The sequence below is a fragment of the Selaginella moellendorffii genome, unplaced genomic scaffold (genome assembly GCF_000143415.4).
Source record: "Selaginella moellendorffii unplaced genomic scaffold, v1.0 SELMOscaffold_69, whole genome shotgun sequence".
NCBI lineage: Eukaryota > Viridiplantae > Streptophyta > Lycopodiopsida > Selaginellales > Selaginellaceae > Selaginella > Selaginella moellendorffii.
This window is the reverse complement of record NW_003314330.1, coordinates 268,458-292,605: the sequence shown is the minus strand read 5'-3', so window position 1 is coordinate 292,605 and position 24,148 is coordinate 268,458. Positions and strand designations below refer to the sequence as shown.

The 24,148-nt window shown below is 43.1% G+C and overlaps 9 protein-coding genes across 11 annotated transcripts; 3 read left to right on the top strand and 6 right to left on the bottom strand.

The window, feature by feature from the left end:
* Window positions 1–26: 26 nt before the first annotated feature.
* LOC9653401 (plant intracellular Ras-group-related LRR protein 3) lies at window positions 27–1,163 on the bottom strand. Its single transcript, XM_024659664.1, has 4 exons — window positions 1,068–1,163; window positions 875–1,020; window positions 722–819; window positions 27–676 (listed from the first exon to the last, which is right to left on the bottom strand). Exons 2-4 carry the CDS (start codon window positions 1,010–1,012, stop codon window positions 79–81), a joined length of 834 nt encoding a protein of 277 aa, XP_024515432.1. The 5' UTR covers window positions 1,013–1,020; window positions 1,068–1,163; the 3' UTR covers window positions 27–78.
* Window positions 1,113–5,846, bottom strand: LOC9653400 (structural maintenance of chromosomes protein 5). The gene is made up of 29 exons (XM_024659661.1): window positions 5,706–5,846; window positions 5,470–5,647; window positions 5,265–5,418; window positions 5,134–5,207; window positions 4,940–5,089; window positions 4,779–4,883; window positions 4,589–4,734; window positions 4,431–4,542; window positions 4,220–4,375; window positions 4,043–4,164; window positions 3,849–3,993; window positions 3,732–3,797; window positions 3,560–3,685; window positions 3,410–3,508; window positions 3,195–3,360; window positions 2,999–3,144; window positions 2,887–2,950; window positions 2,713–2,837; window positions 2,511–2,661; window positions 2,351–2,454; window positions 2,182–2,298; window positions 2,053–2,130; window positions 1,902–2,001; window positions 1,798–1,852; window positions 1,703–1,751; window positions 1,560–1,647; window positions 1,438–1,510; window positions 1,285–1,388; window positions 1,113–1,239 (listed from the first exon to the last, which is right to left on the bottom strand). The coding sequence occupies exons 1-29, from the start codon at window positions 5,768–5,770 to the stop codon at window positions 1,190–1,192; spliced, it is 3,168 nt and encodes a 1,055-aa protein (XP_024515429.1). The 5' UTR covers window positions 5,771–5,846; the 3' UTR covers window positions 1,113–1,189.
* Window positions 5,821–7,366, bottom strand: LOC9653399 (peptidyl-prolyl cis-trans isomerase FKBP20-1). Its single transcript, XM_002985558.2, has 6 exons — window positions 7,337–7,366; window positions 6,566–6,848; window positions 6,375–6,508; window positions 6,235–6,314; window positions 6,090–6,182; window positions 5,821–6,021 (listed from the first exon to the last, which is right to left on the bottom strand). Exons 1-6 carry the CDS (start codon window positions 7,364–7,366, stop codon window positions 5,862–5,864), a joined length of 780 nt encoding a protein of 259 aa, XP_002985604.2. The 3' UTR covers window positions 5,821–5,861.
* A 1,949-nt stretch (window positions 7,367–9,315) lies between these two features.
* On the bottom strand, window positions 9,316–10,497 carry LOC9653398 ((E)-2-epi-beta-caryophyllene synthase-like). Its single transcript, XM_024659604.1, has one exon. The coding sequence runs from the start codon at window positions 10,492–10,494 to the stop codon at window positions 9,385–9,387; it is 1,110 nt and encodes a 369-aa protein (XP_024515372.1). The 5' UTR covers window positions 10,495–10,497; the 3' UTR covers window positions 9,316–9,384.
* Window positions 10,498–11,620: 1,123 nt separating this feature from the next.
* LOC9653802 (T-complex protein 1 subunit gamma) lies at window positions 11,621–13,543 on the bottom strand. Its single transcript, XM_002985556.2, has one exon. The coding sequence runs from the start codon at window positions 13,427–13,429 to the stop codon at window positions 11,759–11,761; it is 1,671 nt and encodes a 556-aa protein (XP_002985602.1). The 5' UTR covers window positions 13,430–13,543; the 3' UTR covers window positions 11,621–11,758.
* A 93-nt stretch (window positions 13,544–13,636) lies between these two features.
* On the top strand, window positions 13,637–15,946 carry LOC9653801 (sulfite exporter TauE/SafE family protein 3). 3 transcript variants are annotated; one of them, XM_024659597.1, is made up of 12 exons: window positions 13,637–13,864; window positions 13,939–14,098; window positions 14,184–14,384; window positions 14,482–14,543; window positions 14,603–14,630; window positions 14,679–14,758; window positions 14,818–14,904; window positions 14,958–15,008; window positions 15,061–15,276; window positions 15,343–15,436; window positions 15,495–15,635; window positions 15,696–15,946. In XM_024659597.1, the coding sequence occupies exons 1-12, from the start codon at window positions 13,703–13,705 to the stop codon at window positions 15,773–15,775; spliced, it is 1,362 nt and encodes a 453-aa protein (XP_024515365.1). In that variant the 5' UTR covers window positions 13,637–13,702; the 3' UTR covers window positions 15,776–15,946. The 3 variants fall into 3 exon arrangements, with proteins under 3 accessions (XP_024515365.1, XP_024515364.1, XP_024515367.1); XM_024659596.1 differs by having other exon boundaries at window positions 14,815–14,904; XM_024659599.1 differs by having other exon boundaries at window positions 13,917–14,098; window positions 14,815–14,904.
* Window positions 15,947–15,979: 33 nt separating this feature from the next.
* On the top strand, window positions 15,980–19,192 carry LOC9653397 (protease Do-like 2, chloroplastic). The gene is made up of 21 exons (XM_024659595.1): window positions 15,980–16,315; window positions 16,387–16,545; window positions 16,606–16,662; window positions 16,744–16,817; window positions 16,873–16,936; window positions 16,985–17,029; window positions 17,082–17,189; window positions 17,244–17,321; window positions 17,373–17,439; window positions 17,490–17,548; window positions 17,607–17,706; window positions 17,762–17,844; window positions 17,888–17,944; window positions 17,994–18,097; window positions 18,152–18,239; window positions 18,294–18,379; window positions 18,438–18,471; window positions 18,520–18,591; window positions 18,645–18,695; window positions 18,757–18,817; window positions 18,873–19,192. Exons 1-21 carry the CDS (start codon window positions 16,112–16,114, stop codon window positions 19,091–19,093), a joined length of 1,872 nt encoding a protein of 623 aa, XP_024515363.1. The 5' UTR covers window positions 15,980–16,111; the 3' UTR covers window positions 19,094–19,192.
* Window positions 19,193–21,418: 2,226 nt separating this feature from the next.
* LOC9653800 (superoxide dismutase [Cu-Zn]) lies at window positions 21,419–22,389 on the bottom strand. The gene is made up of 7 exons (XM_024659635.1): window positions 22,243–22,389; window positions 22,095–22,193; window positions 21,933–22,028; window positions 21,850–21,881; window positions 21,706–21,781; window positions 21,593–21,646; window positions 21,419–21,534 (listed from the first exon to the last, which is right to left on the bottom strand). The coding sequence occupies exons 1-7, from the start codon at window positions 22,319–22,321 to the stop codon at window positions 21,506–21,508; spliced, it is 465 nt and encodes a 154-aa protein (XP_024515403.1). The 5' UTR covers window positions 22,322–22,389; the 3' UTR covers window positions 21,419–21,505.
* A 66-nt stretch (window positions 22,390–22,455) lies between these two features.
* Window positions 22,456–23,508, top strand: LOC9653396 (ABC transporter I family member 17). Its single transcript, XM_024659527.1, has 3 exons — window positions 22,456–22,618; window positions 22,665–22,967; window positions 23,037–23,508. The coding sequence occupies exons 1-3, from the start codon at window positions 22,456–22,458 to the stop codon at window positions 23,486–23,488; spliced, it is 918 nt and encodes a 305-aa protein (XP_024515295.1). The 3' UTR covers window positions 23,489–23,508.
* Window positions 23,509–24,148: the final 640 nt, after the last annotated feature.

Here is a 24,148-nt window from a genome sequence, read left to right as displayed (position 1 = left end):
ATAATGACGTGGCATATTTACACGTGTTCGCCACGTATCTCCACGCAAGTTGCTGACGTGGCAGATACACGATGGTTTTTAAGTTTGTTTGAGTTCTACGAAGTAGTCCATTGACGAGCCCCGACAAAGGAGCTCCCTAAGCCACGGCGGTCTAAGAAGCGGCGGCCTAAGACTAGAAAGCAAAGCAAAGTGGCGCCTCGGCCTAGCGCCGGGAGGCTTTTGTAGCTCCTGTGACATGTACTCCACCACCGCTTTAGTGCTGTGCTCGGCCACTTCGAGTGGGGGAACTACTAGAGGATTGTGAAAGAGCTTGAGCTCCTGCAGCTGCGTGAGATTTCCCACCGAGAGTGGCAGCCTCGCGATCTGGTTGTAGCTGAGATCCAAGTACGTGAGGGACGAGGCGTAACCGATGGAGTCTGGGACGCTGGTGCTAAAGTTGCCGCTGGCGTCGAGCGTTTGCAGGCTCTTGAGGTCGCCGATGGTGGGAGGCAGCGACACCAGCTTGTTGAACTGGACCTCGAGGTGGACGAGGGAGGCCATCTTGCCGATGCTTTCCGGGAGAGCTTTGAGCTTGTTGAGCTGGAGGTGGAGGCGCTTCAGTCTCGGGAGGTTGGCTCCAAAGCTCAAGAAGAGATACTCAAGCTGGTTGAAACTGGCATCCAGTGTCTCGAGGAAGCTGTTCACAAGATTAGTTTTCATTGAAAAAGGCAGTTAGCCTCACCTACAACGGCCAAGGCTCCGAGGCAGTGATTTGAGCATGTTTCCAGAAACATTGAGGACGCGCAGTTTGGGAAGGCTGTCAAAGTAATCTGGCAGATCCTACAACGTAAACACTTGAAGTTAGAAACAAATGTCGTCGTTCTAGCCGGCTCACCTCTAGATGGCTTTTGGAGAGGTTTACAGCACCAAGCGGGCACAGCATACCGGAAACAACGCTCAGATTCAGCACGACCTGTTCCTCTCCTTTCTTGTTAACTTCGACAACGGCTTCAGAACCCTCTGGCTTCCTCATGATTCGTTCTGAAAAGGATTTGGGTAAGCTAAAAAAACTAACAAAACTTACAGACCTGTGCAGTTCCGCCCCTATTTAAGCAAATCTCTCGAAAAAAAAGGAAGGAGAAAGGTTATCCATGTTATAGTGAAGTTAAAAGGACAAGTAACAAAATTGGTTGACATTTACTTTAAATACCTAAGAGGACGAGGCAAACTGCCGAGACCACCTTTCCCCATTCTTCCACACTGTAAAACCAGTCAGACAATGAATGAATTGTCTCATGGTTTTACCTTCTGAAGGTGCTGCTATCCAAGGTCCATTCATGATGTATAGAATGCTGCACGCTGTTGAATATTCAAGCTCCGGAAGAAGTTTAGGAGTAAGAAGGAAACACCTGAAAACAAACAGTTAAATGCAGACCGAAGGAAAAACTAGCTCCTTACTGGGGTGTGTTGGGCTGACTTGCAGCTCTCACTAATTGCTGAAACATCTTACGTTCGTTGAAGGGATCCATTCCTGATCAAACCTGTTAAAGATTCGCAACCAGAAAGCTCAGCCAGGATACCTTGGTTTATCTCATCCACAACACGAAACGGACAGTGGGTAAGGTCTTGGAGTGAGACAAGGTAGAGAATAGTTGACACCGAGCGTTCCTGAAAACGAGACTCAATCCACAAACCAAGGTTACTAATCACGGAAATTATGTACCCCTCCAGATTGGTGGTGTGCACTCAAAACCTGCAGTTCTCCCGTTTCTCTGAACGAAAAAGTCAAACGAAAGCCACAGATAACTTAAATCATACCTGAACTTGACTTTGATATGAATGCCATATTTATCGAAATCGGTCCCTTGCTCGTCTACAGAAAGAAAATGTTTAAAACAAGAAAGAGCGACAATCCCAGTTACCTAATGAAACCTCGCCTGCAACAGCCATCTCCTTGAAATTCCTACTGAAAGTGGAGTTAATTCTAGCCACTATTTCCCGTAAGGTTGTTAACCACGTTGACTGTAAGAAAACTTTTAGTACCACGAAATATACCCGAGCTTTTATGGTCACCTGTATCGTATTCATCTCCTCCACACAAGAGTTTAGTGCGTTAGTCTCAACCTCCAGCCTTGCAGTGCCACTCTTAATCTGTCAGAAGTTGATATGAGATGAGTGAAACCATCTAAGAGTGGATAGGACCTGCTCGCAGCGGCGTTCATACTCTTCCAAGACATTGGGGTTCGAAAAAATAACAGCCCGCGCTTGAGCTTTAGCTGTCTCTATTGCGTCTTCCAAGTCCTCAATCGTATCTGGCATCTGAAAAACGTCATTACGTCAAAACACATTTGTAAAGGGTTCAGTAACTTACTTCGGCAAAAGCTGCTTGAAGCTCAGGAGTAAGCGGCGCCTTTTTTTCAGCTATTTCTTTGGCGTTTGCCAGAGAACTTTTCAAGCTCTCGACCTCAACTTTACCTGCGGATCACATACGGTTAGAAAACACTTCTCATGGCCAAGGTCGTCCACAATACATTCGTCCCAGGTTCTTTGCGCTTGAGCACCTCGTGTCTCCTGAGCTCTAATATCCCTCTCCATCTGCCTCACCTCGGCATCGAGCTCCATCGACTCCAGATATTGTATGTTATGGCTGATTTGGACGTTGACAGTATGGATTAGAATGTCCTGTGGATCAGCATTCAGTCGTGTCAGATAAACAAACACAGGTTGGCTTGCCTTTAGCTCTATCGCCTTGCTACAACGCTTCAAGTTTAAGTCCTTGATAGTAAATCGATGCCTGTCAACCACAATTTGCAGGTCTTCCTCGTTCTCACTCGAAGCTAGTGTTCTTCGTCGTTGGTCTGCACAAAAGTGTTTCAAGTAGAGAATATGTTGAAGAACAGAGCGCACCTATTTTTAGTTCTAAGTCTTTTCGTCGCCTCACTTCAGCTTGATTTCTTCTCACAATCGCTTCCTGCAAAAATCAGTGATAAGCATTAAACAACCAATATCTAGGCCATACTCTCTGTCTATGTAGCTCCGCTGCTTGATCTTCCAGCTCTCGCTGTTCACTTGCGCGCGCCCTCAAATCGTTGTTGCATAGCGCTAGAGCACTCTCTGCTTCAACTTTTCTGCGCTGCAATTCCTCCGATTCTGTTGTATCCACACCTGCAGCAAGAATTTTCGTACCGCGAGATAACCAAAGGAACTGAGCTTACTAGGCGAAAACATTCGAGCTGGTCGAACAGGATTCACACTGGCTGAAACGTGCCCTCCATATCTAGATTCTTGCCATCGAAAGTGATTCTCTGGAGTCCAAAGGTCTTTGATTCCTAGCCCATTTACTTCGTTGGCTCGTATATTACTTTCGGCAGAACCTATAAACTGATGAAACGTCGTCAGCAAAATGTATAGAAAAACAGTAAATACATACAGAATAGTTCAAGGCGAACTGTCCAACAAGAACGTCTTTCACGACTTGTGGACCAGCGATAACTTGATCCAGTCTTCCAGAAACCCCAAGGCTTTCCATCTTTTTCCTACGAAGATGTCAGCACAGGCAGCATGGAAAGCCACATTTTACCTGTGGTGTAATTCTCATGCCTGGAACAGGGGGTTCATCGCCAGTGAAATTAATCACGGGTACGTCATATTGCTTTAGGTTTCTGACGAGAAGATCTCGATCTTGTGCGTCTTGAGTCACAAAGGACTGCCAGAATAGTTGATATAAATATTTGGAGAAAACAGACTCTCACCTTCCATATATAATTGGCTACTTGGCCTTCGACATAAGCTGCCAGATCCTTGTTCGGGATGTTCACCTGGAGTCATCTCGCGTGAGTTTGCAATCATGCACGACAAAATTGTCTCACCTCAACAAGAACCGGACCATAGACTTCACGTCTAAACTCCTGTCGGTGCGACTCAACCCAGCGATAAGCTTCATAAATTTGTGGACACCCGTAGCGCTTCAGAAGATCCAAACGCTGGTTTGTAACATTGGCAATCTCCGAAAGCCTGTCAAAAATGGGTTATATAAAAAAAATATACGTTGCTGGGAAACCACCTGTTATTCCATCGTTCAATGTCCCTCCTCCTATGGTTTTGAGAACGTTCCAGCTCTTGCACCAAACGCTTTTTATCCTGGGCTTGGCCCTCCAGATCTGTTATCCTTTGGCAAAGTTCAGCCTGCAAATTCAGGACTATGAGATGCTCAACCAGCACAAATAAGAAAGATCAATACTGTTTCTTCTGTCTGTAGCTTAATATCTGGAAATCTCGCTAGCTCGTCTTCAGCTTCTTGAAGCTGACGCCTATTATTACGAATTCTTTCAACACGGTTAGCTTCATTTCGCTGAGCGTCCTCAATATGACTCTGTTTCGCCTTCACCTTAGCATTCTGCACCCGAAAAGAAAAACTACCATCAGCTGTCTTGGCAACATAGAGAAGTTACCCAATCGGTCTCCTTCTTCCCAATCTCCCTCCGCTTCACCTCGGATTTCGATATTTCTTCACGAAGCTTTCTGAGCGCAGATTCTGCTGTCGATTTCTTCTTTTTTTTATCGCTGGTAAAAGAACATTAGTTGGAAAATTCCATTTCATAATACGTACTCGATTGGACGCTTCAGACCCGCCAACTGCTCCGTCAAAACTTTTAGAACTTCCCCGGCGGCTTTCAATCTCTTCTTGCCCTCCACATACATATTTTTGTCTTTATCATACATGAGCCACGGAAGTTTTTTGCTCATCGATTCTGCCTGTGATAGTGTGAGCAGTAATTCAGGAAAAGTACGAAACTTACTTTCTCAAGCAATCTATTTCGTTCCTGGACCCGCTCCACGTCTTTCTCAAGCTCAGCGTTGTTACTCCTGTGTTGCCTTAATGCGTTCTCAAGCTGCCTGACAGACTGCACAAGCCGCACAAGTTCATACGGAAAAGAAAAAAAAAACATCTGAAGCTGACCAATTGGCGCTGCTTGAGCTGCTGATTTAACGTGACAAGCTTCTCGTGTTGGTGAGAAAGCTCTGGATCCCCTACAGCTTTTTCTGTCTCCGCCAGTAGCTCAATTGGAGTCATTTTTGCGAACTCACAGACTCTATCTTGTGGTAAAAACTACAAACGGGAAGTGAGCAATAAGACGCCATAAAACTCCAAACCTGAGTAAGATTGTTGACTTGAATGTTAAACTGCTGCACACTCTCGAGCACAGCTTTCTTCGTTGACGACCTTCCTATAATCATAAATCTCCAAAGGTTGATCCCAAAAACACAAATGCCCAAGAACTCACCATTCAGCTGCCACTCTGACTTGTTCTGCTTGTTGAAACTCCGCTTAATGATCGTCGAAGCATCCGGTGAGTCACCCCGGAGTGTGATCTCAACCCAGCCGCAATCCTCCCCTCGTTTCACATAGTCCCCAATATGCCCAGCACGACCAAGCAGCTACAAACACCACAGGATCATAAGAAAAGAGGGTTCTTTCCCCTTCCATACCTGTGGCTCTCCACCGAGCCCAATAGCGAGAGCGCACACAAGCGAGCTCTTCCCCGTTCCATTCGGCCCAATCACGAGATTCAACCGCGGCCCGGGCTTGCTCGTGATGTCGGAGTAAGTCATGAAGTTGTGGACACGAATTTGGGTGATATTTCCTCGCATATAGTCATCGTGATCCCTGCAGCGATCCAGGCGCTCTCAAAATCCTGGCCAAGATCAAAGGAGAACACGCTCACCTCTCGGCCGAGATCTTCGCCCGCTTGCGCGGAGGCGGCTCCGTGCCCACTTGCGAGGAAAACATCGCGAAAATCCCACAAACCCTAATTTTAGGGTTTTTGTGCTGGGCGGGAAAGCATCAAGAACTTGCCGCGTGTCATTCCTGGCGGGCATTTTTACTGCGAGGCCTTGGATTTGGAGGATTTTCCTTTGCCCCCTTTCTTGGCATTTAGTTTTTCCTGGAGGCGCGCGGCGGCGGCGGCCTTGGCGTCCTCGCGTTTCTTCTTCTCTTCCTCGCGGATCGCTGCGGCGGCTTCTCTTTCTCTTCGCAGCTCGCTACAAAAGTTTTGAGAAAAAGCACCCATGAGAAAAACCATGGATTCAATCCAGTTTGCGGGACTTACTCGAGCTTGGCTTTCTCGGCCACCACGCTATTCACGGTCGATCCCTTTCGTGGCTTACAATCCATGAGCTCCACCTCAAACACCAAAGTCGCGCTGCAAGCAAAACCATCGAACAAGATCTCAAAGAAAACTCTCAAGCTCTCACTTTGGTGGAATTTCTGGAGGCGATCCTTCCGAGCCATAAGCATACTCGGGCTTGCAAATGATCTCCGCAATCTCGCCAACCTTTAAGCTATTTAGAATCAACCATGTACTTCACTCTAAAGATAAAAAATGCCACTTTACCTGCATAGTTTTAATTGCGCATTCCCACGCCCGGATCACGCTGCCTCGCCCCAGCTCAAAGGTAAACACCGCATTGTCTTCTCGGCTGGAATCAAACACCGCTCCAGTAGCGGCCAGTGTTCCTTCGTAGTGAACTAGCCAAACAAAACGAGAAGAGACATTTTACTTGAGGTTGTACAAATTAAACGTACCATCCACAACTGCAAGACTATCCGACGGAGCCAATGCGTCCGGCCTTGCGCGCTTGACAATTCTCTTCATCACTCCTCCATCCCCTGTAAGATCCACGAGATCCATCGGCCCTAAATCAGTTGCCCTAATTACAGTAAGATGCAAAACAAGGATACCATGTTTACATACTCCACCCTCCGGATGCTTCAACTCTCCGGAGCAGCTGGTATTTCTCGAGGCTTGGAATGGATTTGGCAAATCGCAAAGAGCCCCCTCCACCACAGAATCCAGACAAACAGTGGACTGCGGAAGCTCAACATCACCTCCTCAAACATGGCATAGCTAGGATTCTTCTGCTTCTCTTTTTCACTAAAGTTATAGCTTCCCCCTGCAACTTCTTGCCCCTCTTCTGTCACTGAAGTCCGTTTCAGCAATGTCATCTTCAACAAAAAGAGATGCATGGGCCATTAGAACAGTGATCCATATGAAGGAAAGAAAGCTATTCATGGAAGACTTGGTTTGCTCAGCCCACTAGTTACAATTGGAGGTTGCATCAAAGCATTTCTAGACTAGTGAATCTTTCAGCCAAGACATTTTCCATCTTGTCTTATAATGGATAAAACATTAAGTTATCTGAATTCAATTTACATTATTCAAAGTATGTGTGAAGGAATGCAAGGGCAAAAACAATGAAGATGCAGCAAAAATAACTTTTATATACATATTGTATGAACATCATAGACATGTGCCTCTCACATCCCTCTAAATTTATTAATGAAGTTAGCAATTACCTTCAGCATATCACAAAAATCTTCATCCATTATTCGCTAAAAAGTTGCTTGAGCATTATTCACACCAAATAACATTACTAAAAACTTGCATAAATCAAATAATATATAAAAAACAGTCTAGGAATATCCTCCTCAAATATTGGCACTTGCTAGTACCCAAAGGCAATATCTAACTTGGTGAATTAATGATTTTTCTTTAGACAATTCAAGAAATTAATAGTGTGAGAAATAAAATATACATCCAAGATAGTAACTCCGTTTAATAAATGATAGTTAATGTAAAAATGAATACTTCTATTAGGCTTTATCACAAGATAAAGTTCACACAATTAATGATTCCACAATTTTGAGATAACACCCTTTTTCAACATCTTTTTGACATTTGCATGTAAAATTTTAATTTCTTTTGATGACTAACGACAAATAAGAACTTTAATTAGATAACCATCCTTAATTGGAATAAAATGATGTGTTGCAATCTTGGCCCTAAACAATTTGTTAAGTTCGAAGAAATTAACATACATCTTCATGAGTCGGTCAACCACTACAACATAAATGCCGTCAAAGGGATCTGAAGAGGAAATAAAGGAATAAAATAAAAATATAAGAGAAAATAATAGGAAGACAAAAAGTGATGAAAGTATATGTAAAAACAAAAGGATAAAAGGAACATAAATAAAAGGAATTGAAAAAATATAATGAAGTATAAAACAAAAGGGAGAAGTAATAGTAATAATATTAACTCTTTAAATTCAAACAACAATAGCATCAACCTTTATTAGAACCGAACCATCTTCTACATAAAGTGAAACCAAAGAATGTGTAATGAGAAGTGGAAGAAGTAATATTTCATAATGTTGTGTCAAATGAAGAATATTATCAAGGGTGGCTAAAGCAAGTGTATACATAAATTTACAAAATTTTGATGAATTATTGACTATAATATTCTTAATTTGATCCACTCTAACATATTTAGCTCTACACGAAGTAAAAAGCTCTGAAAATGAATGTCAAACTACATTACTAACTTAAATGGCTTTGACAAAAATGATGCAATTCTTTGAAGGTATCATTATAATTGTTGGTATGTTCAAATATATATTTGAAGATGTTTGGAAGAATATTCTAATCCACATGCTCAAACTATTATACCACTACATCATTGTCCTTGGGAAACTCATGTATATGCCAAACATCATACTAATAATGATACATAGCAATCACCATAAATTAATTGAATCAATAATACCCATCATCCTTAGGATTCTTATGGAAGAATTCTAATTGGATGCGAGGATTGACAATAAAAGCAAGAAGAGTTATACTATGCATCATGAATACCATTATCAATTGAATTTAATTGTTCAATTGCAACTATATAATATCAAGCAATTACATTAACTTCTACTCCAGAATTAAAGAAGGAGGAGGTTGTTGTTTTATCATAAAGATGAATAAAAAATGAAAAATCAAAAGAGAAAGAAATTTTTAAAAAAACTAAGGAAAATAAAATTTAAAGAATGCAAAAGTTAAATCTAAACTAAAATTTTAAATCCAAGCACTTTTTAAGGATAATCAAAGTTACCTTGAATACAAATATTGAACTGAAATATAAAAATGTGCATATTTATTAGCCTAAAAACCCTTACATACAAGAATAAAAGAATAAGTGGTCCAAATTGAAACTAAATTGACAACAATCAAAATCCCACTAAATTAATTTTAGTGTACAAATATTAATATTAGTATACGACATTATATATATTTGTGTGTGTATGTGTATCTCAAAAGTCTATATGACACTTTGCTCCACACCCTTGATGAAGGCCATTCTTTATGAGAGCAGCTAACACCACCATCTAGGTGGCTCTTCCCACCATGACACTCTTGAAGAGATTCCTCTCCACCTCGTTGAAAAAAACGTTGGAAAGTAAAAAACTCGTTGCAAAGCATGTCTTATAGTAACCATAAGAGGAGATATGCTAAAGATTCAATATTATAAATACTCCAACTTCACATGAATACCACCCTATTATTTCCCAATATCCCTAGCTTCTTGCAATCCATGGATGATCACCACATTTGGCTCCAAATGGCAACATGAGAGTGACTTCTGGATGTAAAAACCAGGTCCCATGGAATGGTTCACCATTCAGCAGTGGATTGTCAAGTCCATGGTAGCGTCCTGTGACATACGACCAGCGAAGGTGTCCAGATGCAAAACAAGGATACCATGTTGCGTACTCCACTAGATCTTTGTTCCCAGTTTCCACGCCCATCTTCATCACCTTCTTTTGGAGTTGCAAAATCTCAGCTTCGGTCTCCTGGATCATTTTGCATACCTTGTCGACAGTCTCTTGAAAACTTGCATTATCCGGGCTGTGGAAAAAGATGACACAGAGATAGTTGTGGAAGCACTTGATTTTCAGCTCGTATCGGAAGGAAAGGAGATCATTGACAAGGGCGGCGTGATCAACCACTGCCTTGACAAAGGCTACGAATTCTGGGGATTCAACCACACCCTTATCCAGCTTGAGATCCATGCAAAACTCACACATAATACCTCCGGACGCTTCAACAAAGACCGTCTCTCTCCGGAGCAGCTGGTATTTCTCAAGGCTTGGAATGGATCTGGCAAATCGCAAAGAGGCCTCCTCCACCACAGAATCCAGAAAGTTTTTTAGACAAGTCATGTAGCGAGCAAACAGTGGGGGATCCATGAGACTGCGGAAGCTCGACATCACCTCCTCAAACATGGCATAGCTCGGATTCTTCTGCTTTTCTTTTTCACTAAAAACATAGCTTCCCTCAGCAACTTCAAGCAAAATATCAGCAGCTTTTTGCCCCTCTTCCTCACCGAAGTCTGTCTCGGCAATGTCATCTAGAACGAAAAAAGTCCAGAAATGCTTTGATGCAACCTCGAGTTTACTGCTCTCTCCCCTAGGTGTAGCTAGTGCGGTGAGCAAACCGAATCTTGCCTGAATAGCTTTCTTTCTCTCATATGGATCAGTGATACCCAACATTCTAATAGCCCATGCATCAGTAACTTCAGATATCCGAGTGAATTCAGGATGACATTCCAAGGGAATGCTGCAAGGGATGGAAGGCAAATCAAACTTGCTAACTCGAGACAATCTTTCAGCCAAGGCATCTTCCATTTCTTTCACTAGCCCTTTCACTAGAAACTATTGTATGAAAGGTTCTTTATATTATGGAATTCGCACAGTTCACCTTAAACAATGAATCTAATAATAAGGAGGAGCCAGCGAATAACAATTGTCAGATTGGGACCATAATAAGTTTTGTCTCCGCCAAGCTGTTCACGCCACTTGCCATTTGCTGTTGTGAGATGATAAGGAAATTTTACACATATAGGCAAGAATCAAATTGGGAAATTGTTGTTCGTTCCCTCTATCTTAAATCCCTGCTGAGGATAGGGATCACTCTCAATCTTTAAATGGAGCTGTTGTGGCGTGGAGTAAATGAACTTAATTTTAACTATATAAATACACATTGAGGTGCTGGCTCTGCAAAGAGAGTTCTGAACAAATCTGGTGATCACATTCCAAATGCATGTGTCAATCTCCATAAAAACTTAAGATAAGTCTTTGAACTAATGGGCATTGCTTGGTAGTGGGACAGTAAACAAGATTGCCAGCTTTAGCCAAAATAATGTTCAGTTTTAAATGGGCTAAGGTGTGCTATTGTGCTTGCTTTTGCGAATTCATTTGGCTCAATCTGTGAATAGCCACATTGTGTTTTCTGCCTAAGACGAGCTTTTTTGACAAAGGTGATTAAGCTTTATATCAACACTTCAAAAAGAGAAAGAATCCTAAGTAATATATGTATATTTATGCTTTCAATGTTTAAAAATTCTTTTCAACTCAAAGTATGTTGTTTATTCTCTTAATTCTTGGACTCAAATGTTAAATTTACAATTTATCGAAATTAAACATACAATTAATTGTAAAAATTTGTTAAATTCTATGTGCAAGTTTAAGGCTAGAATGACAAAATGTATGGTAGAAGAAAATACACAGCATGGCTAGAGCAATTGTTAGGAGTCATCTTATACCTTTGATCTAAAAGGATATTGGGCAAATCACTTGGTATAGACAATAATGGTAAGGATATCATGAAATATTCTTAATTCTTGCTGTATGTGCAGATAGTGAATTTCATAGATGGTGGTGGAACAGCTGAATGGATCCCGATGTTGCCCTAGAGATCCAGCAAGAGATCCTGCAGAAGGCAATCTTGTATTGATAATACGTGGATCAAAAATACTTTCTCAACCTGGTAGGCAATGTCTGTTGGGAGGCCATGTAATTTTAAGATTTTAAACACAAGCTAAACTGGAAACTGGGAAAAAGGAAAAAAAGAAATGAAAAAAAAAGAGAGTAAAATTACGTAAACTTCTTTTCACTCTGGAATAGCTTGCTCACTATCCACATCCTTGTCATCCTCGATCTGAGTCTTTGGCGTCTTGGCTTTCGGCCCAGTCTGTTTCTTCTTGATGCCACTCACAATGTCGTCAATCCTGAGAAGCATGCAAGCAGCCTCGATCGCCGTCTTAAACGTCTGAGCCTTGACACCAAACGAGTCCCAAACTCCTGCCTCTTTCATGTCCGTGATCTTCCCGGTGTGGCCCTCGATCCCGACGTTGGCGTTGTTCTCGTCGGCGTGCTTGGCCTGGAGAGCCGTCATCGTCCGGATCACGTTGACACCGCAGTTCTGTGCCAAAGTCCGTGGGATCACCTCGAAAGCCTGTGCCGCCGCCTTGTAAGGCCACTGCTCCACGCCCTCGATGGACGACGCCTTCTTCTTGAGCGCGGCCGACACCACCATCTCGGTGGCTCCTCCGCCCGGGAGGAGCTTTGCGTCCCGGATGACGTTCCTGGCGACTCCCATCGCGTCGTGGAGGTTCCTCTCCACTTCGTTGAGCACGTCCTTGCTCGCGCCACGGAGAAGGATCGTGCACGCCTTTGGATCCTTGCAGTCGGTGATGAAGGTGAAGAACTCGTCGCCAATCTTCTGGACCTCGAAGAGCCCGGCCCCGGTCCCAACATCGCTCTCCTGGAGTTCTTCCGGCCGGTTGACAATGGTGGCTCCGCAGGCCCGCGCGATCCTGTTGTTGTCCGTCTTTCGGATCCTCCTGATGGCGCTCACTCCCGCCTTGCTGAAGTAGTGAGACGCCAGATCGCTCAGGCCCTTCTCCGTGATCACCACGTCCGGCTTGAACTTGACGATCTGCGAGCACATCGTCTGGATGTACTCCTCCTCCAGCTTGAGCAGCGTGCTCCAGTCCTCCTCGTTCATCAGCTCCGCGTTGGTCATGTTCTCGCCTTTCTTGTACTCGATCGGGCAGTCGAGGAGAACGATCCGGGGGCTCACGATGCGTCGTCGCATCTTGCCAGGAGCCACCACGTCCTTGTTAAACATGACGCCCTTGAGAACTTTCGATTCCTCGAGCTGGCCGCCGGGGATCTTCTCCACCTTGATGTACTTCTTCACGTCGATCTCCTTGAGACCATTGCCGAGATCGATCGCCACCATGTTGACCGAGTCGATGGCCAGGTCCGCGATGAGAGTTCCAAACCGGCTCGTGAACTTGGTCCCAATGCAGCTCCGGACGATGTTGAGCAGCATTTCCCGGTCGCTCACGTCGATCGGGAACGCAACCTGTTCGAGCACCGCCAGCGAGTCCTCGAGAGCTTTGGCGAAGGCGCGGCAGATCACGGTGGGGTGGAAGAGCTTCTCCAGGAAAGGCTCCGCGACGTAGAGCATCTCCCCGGCGAGGATGATGACCGAGGTGGTGCCATCGCCCACCTCCTCGTCCTGCGTCCGGCTGAGCTCCAGCATCATCTTGGCGGCCGGGTGAGCCACGTCCAGCTCCCGGAGGATCGCATTTCCATCGTTGGTGAGCACGATCCCCCCCGAGGCGTCCAGCAGCATCTTGAGCATGGATCTTGGGCCCAGAGTCGTCCGGATGATGTCCGCCACGGCCTTGGACGCCTGGATGTTGGCGTGGTAGACCTTGCTCCCCGTCTCGCGCTTGGTCGATTCATTGAGAACCAGCACTGGCGCCGGCATTGCTGCTAGATCTCCAGACAGTACCTTGCAAAAAGATCGCGGCGCAGCTCCTCGCAAAGAACCTAGGGCAAACGCTCTTGGCGCAACCTAGGGCAAACTCTCTTGGCTGCTAGCCCTAAAGAATATTCCGTATGAATATGCTTTACGTCATCAAATAAACTATTACTGATGTAATGAGGGTGTCACAATTGTTTCCTTGGAGTTTTCTTGTCCAGGAAAAGCGCCCGCGATCGATCAATCCCTAGTTCGTCAATCGCTGCGAGTGGATCGATCATGGCGGCGCTGCGCCCGCGGGCGCTTGGGGCTTTGATGCCGCTGCTATATTTCGTGGCGATGGCGGCGGCGGCGCAGCGGGAGCGCTCGTCCGAGGCAAGCTGGGTCGAGAATACCGCGCACAAGCTGGAAGCGATGTTCCCTGCCTCGCGATCTTGGCCGGTAAGCGCGATTTCACCGCATTTCGATCCAGCTTTTCTATGGAAGCTCTCAGACTCGTCCTTGGCTGTCGCAAGGCGTTTTCTCTCAACTGGAGAATGGTACTAGGCTCTGTCGTGGCGTTTCTTGGAGCGATGTTTGCAAACGCGGCCGGCGTCGGCGGTGGCGGCCTCTTCGTTCCCTTGTTTCGGCTCTTGATTGGATTCGATGTGAAGACCTCGGCAGCTCTATCGAAATGTGAGTAGAGTTTTCCTTTTGTTCTTGTCTATCCTTCGTTCGAAGGTGAAAGTCTCTTCCTTTTTACATTTGCTGCTTGGTGCAGCGATGATTATGGGCGGTGCTGTTGCTTCAGCTCTCTACAACTTACCATCCAAGCATCCCGTGCTTGACAAGCCGCTCATAGACTACGACCTTGCGCTTCTCATACAGCCCATGCTTTTACTGGGAATTAGCATCGGAGTTATGTGCAATGTGATGTTCCCGGACTGGATCCTCACAGTTCTGCTCGTCGCTGTTCTTACTGGTAAGCACGACTTTTTTTCTTTCCTCCATGATTTTATTTCATGCTTCGTTCTAGAGCAAGCACAATATGAGCCGCTCCCACTGGTTGTTTTTTGCAGGTATGGCATTCAAAACGTTCAACAAAGGTGCATGTACCTGGAGCACGGAATCTGAGCAAAAGGTTTGCTCCTATTCTTTTGGCGTAGACAAAAATGAACAAAGTCGTGTTTCTGTTGCTAGGCCCACTGTTGTGACACCGGGGAAGAAGGTAGCGCACGACTCATTTGTTTATGACAACTTGCCCATGCCTGTGTAGGTTTTGTCTCAAATTCCCGGACGGAGCCATCGTCATCTTTGGAGCAGGGTCTGCTAGCGAAGTCCGAGCAATGTGCTCCAGTAAGCATCGCACTGTTAAAAAATGTTGTCCTGATGATGTGGATATATTTTTCAAGCAGGAAGGCTTACCATCTTCGATCAAGTGGGCCAACATCTGTCTCCTTTGTACTGTGTGGACGGTCTATCTCATTCTGCAATTGCTGAAGGTACTTGATTTCTCTTTTGTGTATGATTGAGCATGACTGGTCTCATTTTGTAGTCTGGTGCCGCGACATGTGGACGTCTTTATTGGATTCTGACTGTCCTCCAAGTAAGTATCTTTCTCTGTGGCATTTTCTCAACTTTTGCTTGTGAAAACACAGGCCCCAGTTTCAATCGGAGCAACCGCAATTGGAGTGTGGAGGATTTACAGACGAGGAGATTTCGGGAAAGAAAAGCCAGCTTCGGGTCCAACTTGCGAGCAGCTCTTTTTGTATCCTCTTTATGCGGTACTCGCCGGTGTCGTTGGCGGGCTGCTAGGCATTGGAGGGGGGATGATACTGGCGCCATTGTTTCTGGAACTCGGCATAATCCCACAGGTATGACAACTTTCCCAAAGACTCGAGAGTCTTACCAGAGCTTGGATTCCTTTTCTCTTTTCGCAGGTTACGTCCGCAACCACGACGTTTATCGTTGTCTTCTCCTCATCCATGTCCGTTGTAGAGTTCTATCTTCTGGGAAGACTTCCAGTCAGATTTGGTACGCGACAATCTTTGTTCTCGTCTTCTAACGAAACACCACCTCCTTTCACTGGCAGCTGCATATTTCACCACGCTATGCGGCATCGCAGCGTTGGTTGGCCTCCACGCAACCAAACTGTTCATCCGGAGATACGGAAGAACTTCGTTCATCATCTTTATCCTGGCGGCCATAATCGGATCAAGTGCCATCATTCTGGGTTTGTGGAAATCCTCGATCAAACTGTCAAAAAACTGACTGTGCCACGAACAATTTTCAGGAATCATTGGAGGCTTCGCGGACATTAGAAGATACATCGCAGGGGAATACATGGGATTCCACAGCCTTTGCGAAGATTGAAACCAAAGGTATGTATACGTAAAGAACAAAGAACTAGAAACAAAATCAAAGCAACACGGTACATGATCGTGTACCTGTGGTGGAGATTGTTTCGTTAAGTGATGTTTATACCAAAGGTTAGATTAAATTTTCTACCTTTGCTGGAAGAATAATGGATATGAATATTCTCTATTTCGCTCTTGCAAGCCCCTAGGGCTTGGCGGCAATGCGCAATGCGGCTGGAATGCGGCGGCTTCCAATCTCCTCTCGCTGTAAGTGCGTAGGAATCGAATTCGCAATGGCGATTCCACACGCCAGCGTCTGAGCTCCAGAGATTGAGCTGGATTTCACGGAAGGATGGCTTGCGTGACTGCTTCCTTCACAGCATTGGATTCCGTGCGTGCTTGTTTGCCGGTTATTGTTCCATCGTCTCTGCTGAGGTTGAGCCAGGGAGCCAGCAGCAGCAGCGGTAGATTGTGTCACAGGCAATGCGCGAGGAAGCATTGCTTGGCGTCAGGTTTCTCTGGAACGAGATTGGATGGGACTAGACTTAAGCGCATTGTAAGTTTCACGATACCTTTCCTTCCCTTGTTATTTCTATGACTCACCATGGTTTTTTTTCCTTGAACCAGAGGAGTTCATCCAAAGTTTTTGTTGTAGAGGCTCGTAAGAAGAACATTATCGAAGTGGAGCAGGACCAAAGCGAAGGTTCAGATGACGAGCGGGAAAAGAAAGGATTAGACATTCTCGAGGCTTCAGACACGAGCGTTTGGCTAGAAGATCTCTACCAGGTTTGCGGTGTTCTTATTTCTTCTTTCTTTCACGAAAGTTTACGAGCATCTTTTTAACAGCTCGATGACGGCGAAGACGACATCGAAGAGAATCTCTGTCTGGATGGCGTTGTAAAGGTGCTGGCATTTTATTCTTTCATTCGTCTCCAAGCCATCCCAGCGGATAACAATTGAGCATGCAGTCTTCCTCTTACGCAGGTGTACTGCACTCACTCTGAACCAGATTATTCTCTTCCTTGGCAAAAGCAACGGCAGTTCATGAGCACTGGCAGGTACTCCGAAAACCTTGGAAAGGAAAACTTAACTTTGATAGTTTGCTTGTTGCAGCGGTTTCGTCATATCTGGCCGAAGGTTGCTGACAAATGCACACTGTGTCGAGCACCACACACAAGTACGCCTTACTAATTGATTGTTTTCTCTTCTCACTGAAAATTTACAGGTGCAAGTAAAAAAGCGTGGAGACGATACCAAGTTTGTTGCCAGGGTGAGTGCGCATCTTAAATTTTCTTAAAACGATTGGGATCATTTTCCATCAGGTTCTTGCTGAGGGCCCTGATTGCGACTTGGCGCTCCTTACGGTTGACAGCGAAGAGTTTTGGGAAGCTGTGGAGCCTTTAAAGTTTGGAAGCTTGCCTAGGCTACAGGTTTCAAATGTTCCTTTGAAAGTTTAGTCCATCTCCTGACTACCTGCATATTAGGATCCTGTGATTGTTGTGGGCTACCCAATGGGTGGTGAAACCATATCAGTGACCAGTGGTGTGGTTTCCCGTATAGAAGTAAGAAGGTTTTGGTAGTTATATCAAAAGTTAAAATGCCTGGCTTTTCAGGTAACGTCTTATGTACATGGAGCATCTGAGCTACTTGGGGTCCAGATCGACGCAGCCATCAATGCTGGTAACTTTGAGGTTGTAAGTAAGGGTTCTAAAGTTTATATTGTTTTCCAGGAAACAGCGGAGGTCCTGCCTTCAACGAAGAGGGTGAATGCGTGGGAATCGCCTTTCAGGTTTCTCTTTCTGTTTTATGTGGAGTGGCAATCAACCGTAGTTCGTTTTACTTTTCAGTCATTGAAGGATATGGATGTAGAAAACATTGGTTTTGTGATTCCCACAGCTGTAATATTTCATTTTTTGAAGGACTTCGAACAAAACGGAAGATACACTGGCAAGTGTACATCATTTTCAAAGTATTGTTCTAAACTTTCTTTCGGTGCAATCAGGCTTTCCATCATTAGCCGTTTGGTGGCAAAAGCTGGAAAACTCAGCAATGCGAGCCTCGTTAAAGATGAAAAGTGGGCAGAAGGTATATGTGATGGCCGTATATATGCATCTGAACTTTGTTTCAGGGTGTGCTTATTCGAAGAGTTGAGCCACTTGCCCCCGTTGCCAGCGTCGTGAAGGCTGTAAGTGATGTGTAATTTGTAATGGACTCTGACCTTTTCTCTTTGACAGGGCGATGTTTTGTTAAGTTTTGATGGTGTACCTATAGCTAACGAAGGAACAGTTTCTTTCCGGACAGGGGAACGAATCGATTTTGAGTTTCTTGTCACTCAAAAGTATGTCTGTACGTTTTCCCTTGCTGCTCATTTTTTACAAGGTTTTGCTAGCAGATTCTCAGGCGAAACAGCAGAATTAGAGCTTCTTCGTGATGGGAAGGAACTGAAAGTCCAAACAGTTTTTAAACCTCCTGTTCGGCTGGTGAGCACCTAACTTTCTTAACACCTTTCAGTACTCTTCACTCGTCCTGTGCAGGTTCCTGTTCACCTAGCATCTAAAATGCCTTCGTATTTCATTGTTGCGGGCCTCGTCTTCGTCCCACTGTGCTTTCCTTACCTTGAGTAAGCTTCCGTCGGTATAAGCAGCTGCTTAAAAAATAAAAACTTCTGCTGTTTCCAGGTCGGAGTGCGACCTCGGTGAAGCTGAAGTATCGGTAAGTAATGTATTGCCGAGTTACTCGTAATGATGTGCTTTCAAACAGGGAAAGCTGAGAGAAATCGCGAGGAATGGCATGGTGGAGTTTGAAGACCAGCAAGTCATAGTTATGTCACAGGTAACACTACATTTTTTAGTTTTTAACTACAAACGTCAAAACATTTTATCTAGGTACTGGCGCATCCTGTCAACGCAGGCTATGAAAATCTCCAGAACGTGGAGGTAGGCGTTGGCTCGTTGGTGTTGTCTTCGTTTGGACAAAACTAAGAACCTTGAATCTTAGGTGCTGACTTTCAACGGGGAGAAAATTCGCAATTTGAGGCAGTTCTCTAGATTGGTCGACTGTAAGTTCCTCGTGGTTTCTACCTTTGATCACTGAAACTTATTGGTAAACCACAGCCTGCACAGAGGAATTCATGCGTTTCGAGCTGGAAAGACACATCTTGGTGGTGCTGGAAACCAAGTCGGCTCGGTTAGCGAACGAGCAAATCCTGAGAGACTTTCACGTACCGTCGGAGAGGTCTTTGGATCTCGTGGAAGGTCACACCCCAGTGACATCGCACGAGATAAATGGCCGAGATGCGTTACCAGGCAGTATACAGCCAGCAGCAGCAGCTTAAAAAAAGAAGAAACTGAGAAAGAAGGAAACTACTCATCACATTCAAACTGTAAAGCTCAGAAATTATAATCACTTATTCTTTCGCCAGCACAATTCTTTATATATGAGTAGATTGACTAAAGCTGAATTATAATTACTTATTCACATATGACGATCCAAACCATGGTCCCCTGCTTAATGCTAAATGATGGATCTCATTTGACCTGTGACAAGCTTACTATAAGGCTAATTTTCTTGGACATCAAGCTTGAAGTAAAAATTCCAACCAAGTCTTCTCTAGTTAGCAATCATTCAATCATAGTTACTTTCTCTTTTCCTTTTCTTTTATGTTACTGATAATGTGAGATATGGTCCGTCTGACAGAAGCTCCATGGAGCTTCTGTGATGAAGCTCGCTGGCTCAAACTCTGGCAAATGGAGCTCCACTCTTGACCAATGTCATTGAGAAAACCATGAGGATGGTATGAACTGCTTTCTTTTTATGTTAAATTATGATTGTTAAATAAACCTGAACTTATTACATTTAAAAACAAAGAAAGCAAACTAAAGAATTTATGCAAATACCAAATAATAATTATAAACTAATCACATGGGTTTGTATTTGAAGCCCACAACACTCTTAATATAGGATGCTCAGAAAATGTTTTTTGATGAGATTCATATAATACTAAATTGCAATCATTTTGAAGTGAATTTTAATCTTACAGTAATTTTTCTTACAATAAATATTTGGGGACCATATTACATCTTTTTTTCAGAATATAAAACAATATTTCCATCCATTTGTATTTTAAATTTGCAATTTTGAAAGTATTTAGATCCTTTATACCATCTTATAGTATTTTTAATATATAAAATTAAAACACAATTATGATGTAAATATAAATGGGCTTTACTATTTGGAGATATTAAAAATTCAGATGCTTTTAAAACATTAAAAGGCATATTGCTAATTAGTGTTGTTAAATAAATCCTACAATCATGTAAGTTATCTAAATTATACTTATCTATACTTTCAGATCCATGATTATGAAATACTTTTCCAAAACACTCAATACAATAATAACCAGCTATTACTCTGAAAAATGATGAATGTAAAACGTGAATATGCAAATGATAGTAAATCTATTTTCATATTATCACCATTATCTTGTTTATATTCATCAATTTTTGCACTACAAGTTAAATCAATCATTTTTCTATTAGTACTATAAACCAAAAGTTGATTAACACATTCCTTAGGTCCTTGTATATCATCTTTAAGTGTAAATTCAAGTTTCATACTTTGATCTTTTGGTATATCTATAGAAGGAATTTTATTTATCATTGGTTTTATACTATTTAAACTTAATATAACACTCTTTTTTGTTATATTATATCTACCACCATAAGTAATTTTCATTGAAATAGATTTCACATGCAAATAAATTAAAATATAAAATTTTATGATTAAAAATACTTTCATCTTAATAGATATATAAACTTTTTCAAAAATAAATACTTAAAAGTTTATATGTAAATCCTGTATAAAGTTTTAAAATATATTTCTAAAGTTTATAATTATAAAAAATAGTCACATACATTATTTATCATAAATATTGGGATCAATTTTCTTGAAAACAATAGAGATTTGTCTACTCATCTCGTAGATATTTGAGTCCAAGTGGTGATGCAATTTACAAGAGTGAGGCTTATGTTTGATCCCAAATAATACTTAATAAAAGAGAAAAGTACTATAACTTTTAGTTTTTTAGTAAAAATTTATACTTGTTATGTAATTTTATATTTTAAACAATATTTCTCTCTGAAAAGTTACTATAGAATTTAATGTTTATTAATTTTAAAGACATATCAATAGAGCATATTTTAAGTATCTACTAAATATGAGATTATAAATGATAGAAAAATATGTGCAAAACTTGGATCTTTTATAATATCTTAAATTTTTTTTTACAATGATATTATTAGAACATTAAAGTTTCTAAACATTATGAATTTTATTATTATTAATTAAAAGAAATTCTAAATCCTATTCAATAATTCTAAAGAAATAAAATGTCAACAAGATAGAACTCTGGAAATGTATGTGAAGAATAACAGCTGTACTAAGTACAAAACCAAGCCTCTAGCAACACTCCATGTTGGGATTGTTCTTCAGCAATTGTTCTTACATTCTTAGCAAATGCTTAGCAACAGCATTCTTAGCATGGAAAAGCATTCTTAGAATGGAAACCAACTATAAATCCTGTGACGAACAAAACCGGAGAGGTCTTCAGCGCTCCTGGAATACCCCAGTGACCAGGTACAAGCAATCACCACATTCGAACTGTAAAGAAAAAAAATAATCACTTATTCTTTCGTCAGAAAAACTCTTTATATATGAGTAGAAGTATTGATCGGGAAGTCGCTCGCGTTCAGGCAGATGCCTGGAGTCCGATCACTCCTGTGGGAGTTGAAAGAAGTTTAAGCGAGATACTCTATCAAAGTATACAAAAGCTTACCGCAAGCAAGACGTCCACCAGCGTTTCCCGTCGACTTGCTCAGCTCGTGTCCACCTGAAAACTCCGAGAAGGTAACAATCAAGACCAACAGTGGAAAACCAAAATCAAAGAACCTTTGCCAAGATCATCACGATCCGCATGAACGACGACGGCTCGGCCCACAATCGAGTTTGCCCCAGCTAGAGGAATCTAAAACACGAGAACGAACAGAAAAAGGAGGAGAAGTTCGTGAAGGAAAAATGAAAAGCATAAGGTACCTGCTTGTCCTTGATGACGAACTCCGCAACTCCTGAAAAGAAGAAAATCAGAATCAAAGCTCTCTACAGTGGACGAAACTTACCATCGGGGCCTGCGGTCACATTCCCTAGATCGCCAGCGTGCCGGATTTTATCGCTTGGATCCCCATGCTCCAGATTATTTGGGTTGAAATGAGCGCCTAGACAAGAAATCACAAGCTTTTTCAGCTCAAAGCTCAAATCTTTCCCCAGCTATCGACCCCTACCTGTGGACAAACATCCGTTCGTGGTATCGCCCAATGCGTGGACGTGGAAGCCGTGCTCGCCCGCAACCAAGCCCGTGATCTTTCCAGACACCGTAGTACCTGCAAAACTCGCAGATCAATAGGGCTTTTCCGCCGAAATTGCTCTCACCTTCGCCGTCCTCGACGAAGCTCACGACTCCAGACACGCCAGTCCCGGCAAGAACAGCCACCGCTTTGAGAGGCGCCATAGCTAGCTCCAAATCGAAGCTCGATAGAACGAAAGAATGGAAATGAGGAAGCCTAGTCGTCTAGAACATTCCGATCCGGCCGTCCGTTTAAACTGTTTATTCAACGGCCTGGATTGATCCGCGCTTAATGTGAAATGAGCGGGAGAGATGCGTTCAAGTGGACGGCTGCCATGCTAGGGCTCCTGGCTATCGCAAGAATGCTGGGGGGATGCCTCGCCACAGCGCAATGGTGGCCTCCTCCAGCGGGGAAACTGTCAAATTATTGCGCAGCCCAGGCCACTGGAGCTGCTGATGCTCGTGTAAGTTCCTTGCGATCGATCTAACGCCTCATATCTACTCTCAGATTTCGCAGAGCAGGACGCAGCAGCTACTGTGATTAAGATCCGTGTCGACAATCTACGCAGGCTGGCGTCGAATGGCGCGACGCTACTGTCTGGGATCAATCTGGAAATCAAAGCTGGAACAATTCATGGCCTCATTGGCCCTTCTGGAAGTGGCAAATCGACAGTGTTGCGAGCATTGAATCGGCTATGGGAGCCTCCTGCTCGAGCGATTTTCTTGGATGGAGCGGACATCACACAGCTCGAAGTTATAGGACTGAGACGTCGAGTTGGAATGGTGTTCCAGGCTGCGTGCTTGTTCCCTGGTAAGATCGTCACTTTTCTCTTCTTCTCTCCAATCATTCCTTTTATCTTTCTTCTTTTTGGTTTCGTAGGAAGCGTCGCTGACAATGTGAGATATGGCCCGCTTCTTCGAGGAGTCCATCTCTCTGACGAAAGAATCGAGGAGCTTCTCGTGCGAGCGGGCATCGCTGATCCAAGCAAAAGGTTTGCATCAAAGTCCGAGAAGGAGCTCTCTGGTGGCGAGGCTCAGCGTGTCTCGCTAGCTCGGACTCTGGCAAACGAGCCCGAGGTTCTACTGCTAGACGAGCCAACCAGTGCTTTAGATCCACTCTCGACCAATCTCGTGGAGAAAACCGTGATGGAGCTCCGGAGGGATGGTATGACCGTGGTTCTAGTCTCTCACAACATGCAGCAGATAGAGCGCATTGTTGACGTAGCCACTTTTCTCTGTGATGGATCTGTGGTGGACACGGGAACTCTGGAGCAACTTAAGCAGCTCCGTGTTCCAGTGCTCCAGCAGTTTTTCTCGATCAGTTCAATCTAGTAGTTTCTTTATTGCCTTACTTTAAAAAAAAAGTTTACATGTCACTTATTCACATGGGCTTGTATTTGAAGCCCATAATGCTCTTGATATAGGATGTTTTAAAAATGTTTTTTGATGGGATTCATATAATACTAAATTGCAATCATTTTGAAGTGAAAGAAATGTTTTAAGTTCACAGTCTTTAGTTTTGCAATAAATATTTGGGGACCATATTATATCTTTATTTTTAGAATATAACACAATATTTCCATCCATCTGTATTTTAAATTCACAGTTTTTAAAATAATCTGATCCTTTATACCATCTTATAGAAGTCTTAATATATAACACCAACATGCAGTTAATATGTAAATATAAATGGGCTTTTCTATTTGGAGATATTAAAAACTGATAGGCCTTCAATGAATTAAAAGGCATATTACTAATTAATATAGTTTGATAAATTTTACAATCATATAAACTATTTAGAGTGTAGCTGTTAATGCTACGAGTTCCTCTACCATATATATATTTTTCTATGAACTCAATAGCATATAAACCAGATACTAATCTAAAGTATAATGGACGTAAATTTTGAATATTAGTACGATATGTTTGTAATAAGTTATTAAATTGTAGCCTCATATTATTTCCGTGGTCTTGTTCATATTCATTAAGATT

Bases quoted from the DNA above. Each gene is read 5' to 3' on its own strand.
- LOC9653801 (XM_024659596.1), top strand. From the start codon at position 13,703: ATGGCGGCGCTGCGCCCGCGGGCGCTTGGGGCTTTGATGCCGCTGCTA. The intron at 14,385-14,481 runs GTAAGCACGACT...TGTTTTTTGCAG, and splicing joins GCTCGTCGCTGTTCTTACTG to GTATGGCATTCAAAACGTTC. The intron at 15,009-15,060 runs GTAAGTATCTTT...GTGAAAACACAG, and splicing joins GGATTCTGACTGTCCTCCAA to GCCCCAGTTTCAATCGGAGC.
- LOC9653401 (XM_024659664.1), bottom strand. From the start codon at position 1,012: ATGAGGAAGCCAGAGGGTTCTGAAGCCGTTGTCGAAGTTAACAAGAAA. The intron at 820-874 runs GTGAGCCGGCTA...TTTACGTTGTAG, and splicing joins TCTCCAAAAGCCATCTAGAG to GATCTGCCAGATTACTTTGA. The intron at 677-721 runs GTGAGGCTAACT...TCTTGTGAACAG, and splicing joins CGGAGCCTTGGCCGTTGTAG to CTTCCTCGAGACACTGGATG.
- LOC9653399 (XM_002985558.2), bottom strand. From the start codon at position 7,366: ATGGATGAAGATTTTTGTGATATGCTGAAG. The intron at 6,849-7,336 runs GTAATTGCTAAC...GAGCTTCCGCAG, and splicing joins ATTTTTGTGATATGCTGAAG to TCCACTGTTTGTCTGGATTC. The intron at 6,315-6,374 runs GTAAAGTGGCAT...AATAGCTTAAAG, and splicing joins GCGCAATTAAAACTATGCAG to GTTGGCGAGATTGCGGAGAT.
- LOC9653400 (XM_024659661.1), bottom strand. From the start codon at position 5,770: ATGTTTTCCTCGCAAGTGGGCACGGAGCCGCCTCCGCGCAAGCGGGCG. The intron at 5,419-5,469 runs GTATGGAAGGGG...TGGTGTTTGTAG, and splicing joins GGCTCGGTGGAGAGCCACAG to CTGCTTGGTCGTGCTGGGCA. The intron at 3,145-3,194 runs GTAAGCTCAGTT...TTCTTGCTGCAG, and splicing joins AGCTCGAATGTTTTCGCCTA to GTGTGGATACAACAGAATCG.
- LOC9653397 (XM_024659595.1), top strand. From the start codon at position 16,112: ATGGCTTGCGTGACTGCTTCCTTCACAGCATTGGATTCCGTGCGTGCT. The intron at 16,316-16,386 runs GTAAGTTTCACG...TCCTTGAACCAG, and splicing joins GGACTAGACTTAAGCGCATT to AGGAGTTCATCCAAAGTTTT. The intron at 17,190-17,243 runs GTTTCAAATGTT...CCTGCATATTAG, and splicing joins GAAGCTTGCCTAGGCTACAG to GATCCTGTGATTGTTGTGGG.
- LOC9653800 (XM_024659635.1), bottom strand. From the start codon at position 22,321: ATGGCGCCTCTCAAAGCGGTGGCTGTTCTTGCCGGGACTGGCGTGTCT. The intron at 21,782-21,849 runs GTACCTTATGCT...CTCGTGTTTTAG, and splicing joins TCGTCATCAAGGACAAGCAG to ATTCCTCTAGCTGGGGCAAA. The intron at 21,647-21,705 runs GTTCTTTGATTT...CGGAGTTTTCAG, and splicing joins TCGTGATGATCTTGGCAAAG to GTGGACACGAGCTGAGCAAG.
- LOC9653396 (XM_024659527.1), top strand. From the start codon at position 22,456: ATGAGCGGGAGAGATGCGTTCAAGTGGACGGCTGCCATGCTAGGGCTC. The intron at 22,619-22,664 runs GTGTAAGTTCCT...ATCTACTCTCAG, and splicing joins CACTGGAGCTGCTGATGCTC to ATTTCGCAGAGCAGGACGCA. The intron at 22,968-23,036 runs GTAAGATCGTCA...TTGGTTTCGTAG, and splicing joins GGCTGCGTGCTTGTTCCCTG to GAAGCGTCGCTGACAATGTG.
- LOC9653802 (XM_002985556.2), bottom strand. From the start codon at position 13,429: ATGCCGGCGCCAGTGCTGGTTCTCAATGAATCGACCAAGCGCGAGACG.
- LOC9653398 (XM_024659604.1), bottom strand. From the start codon at position 10,494: ATGGAAGATGCCTTGGCTGAAAGATTGTCTCGAGTTAGCAAGTTTGAT.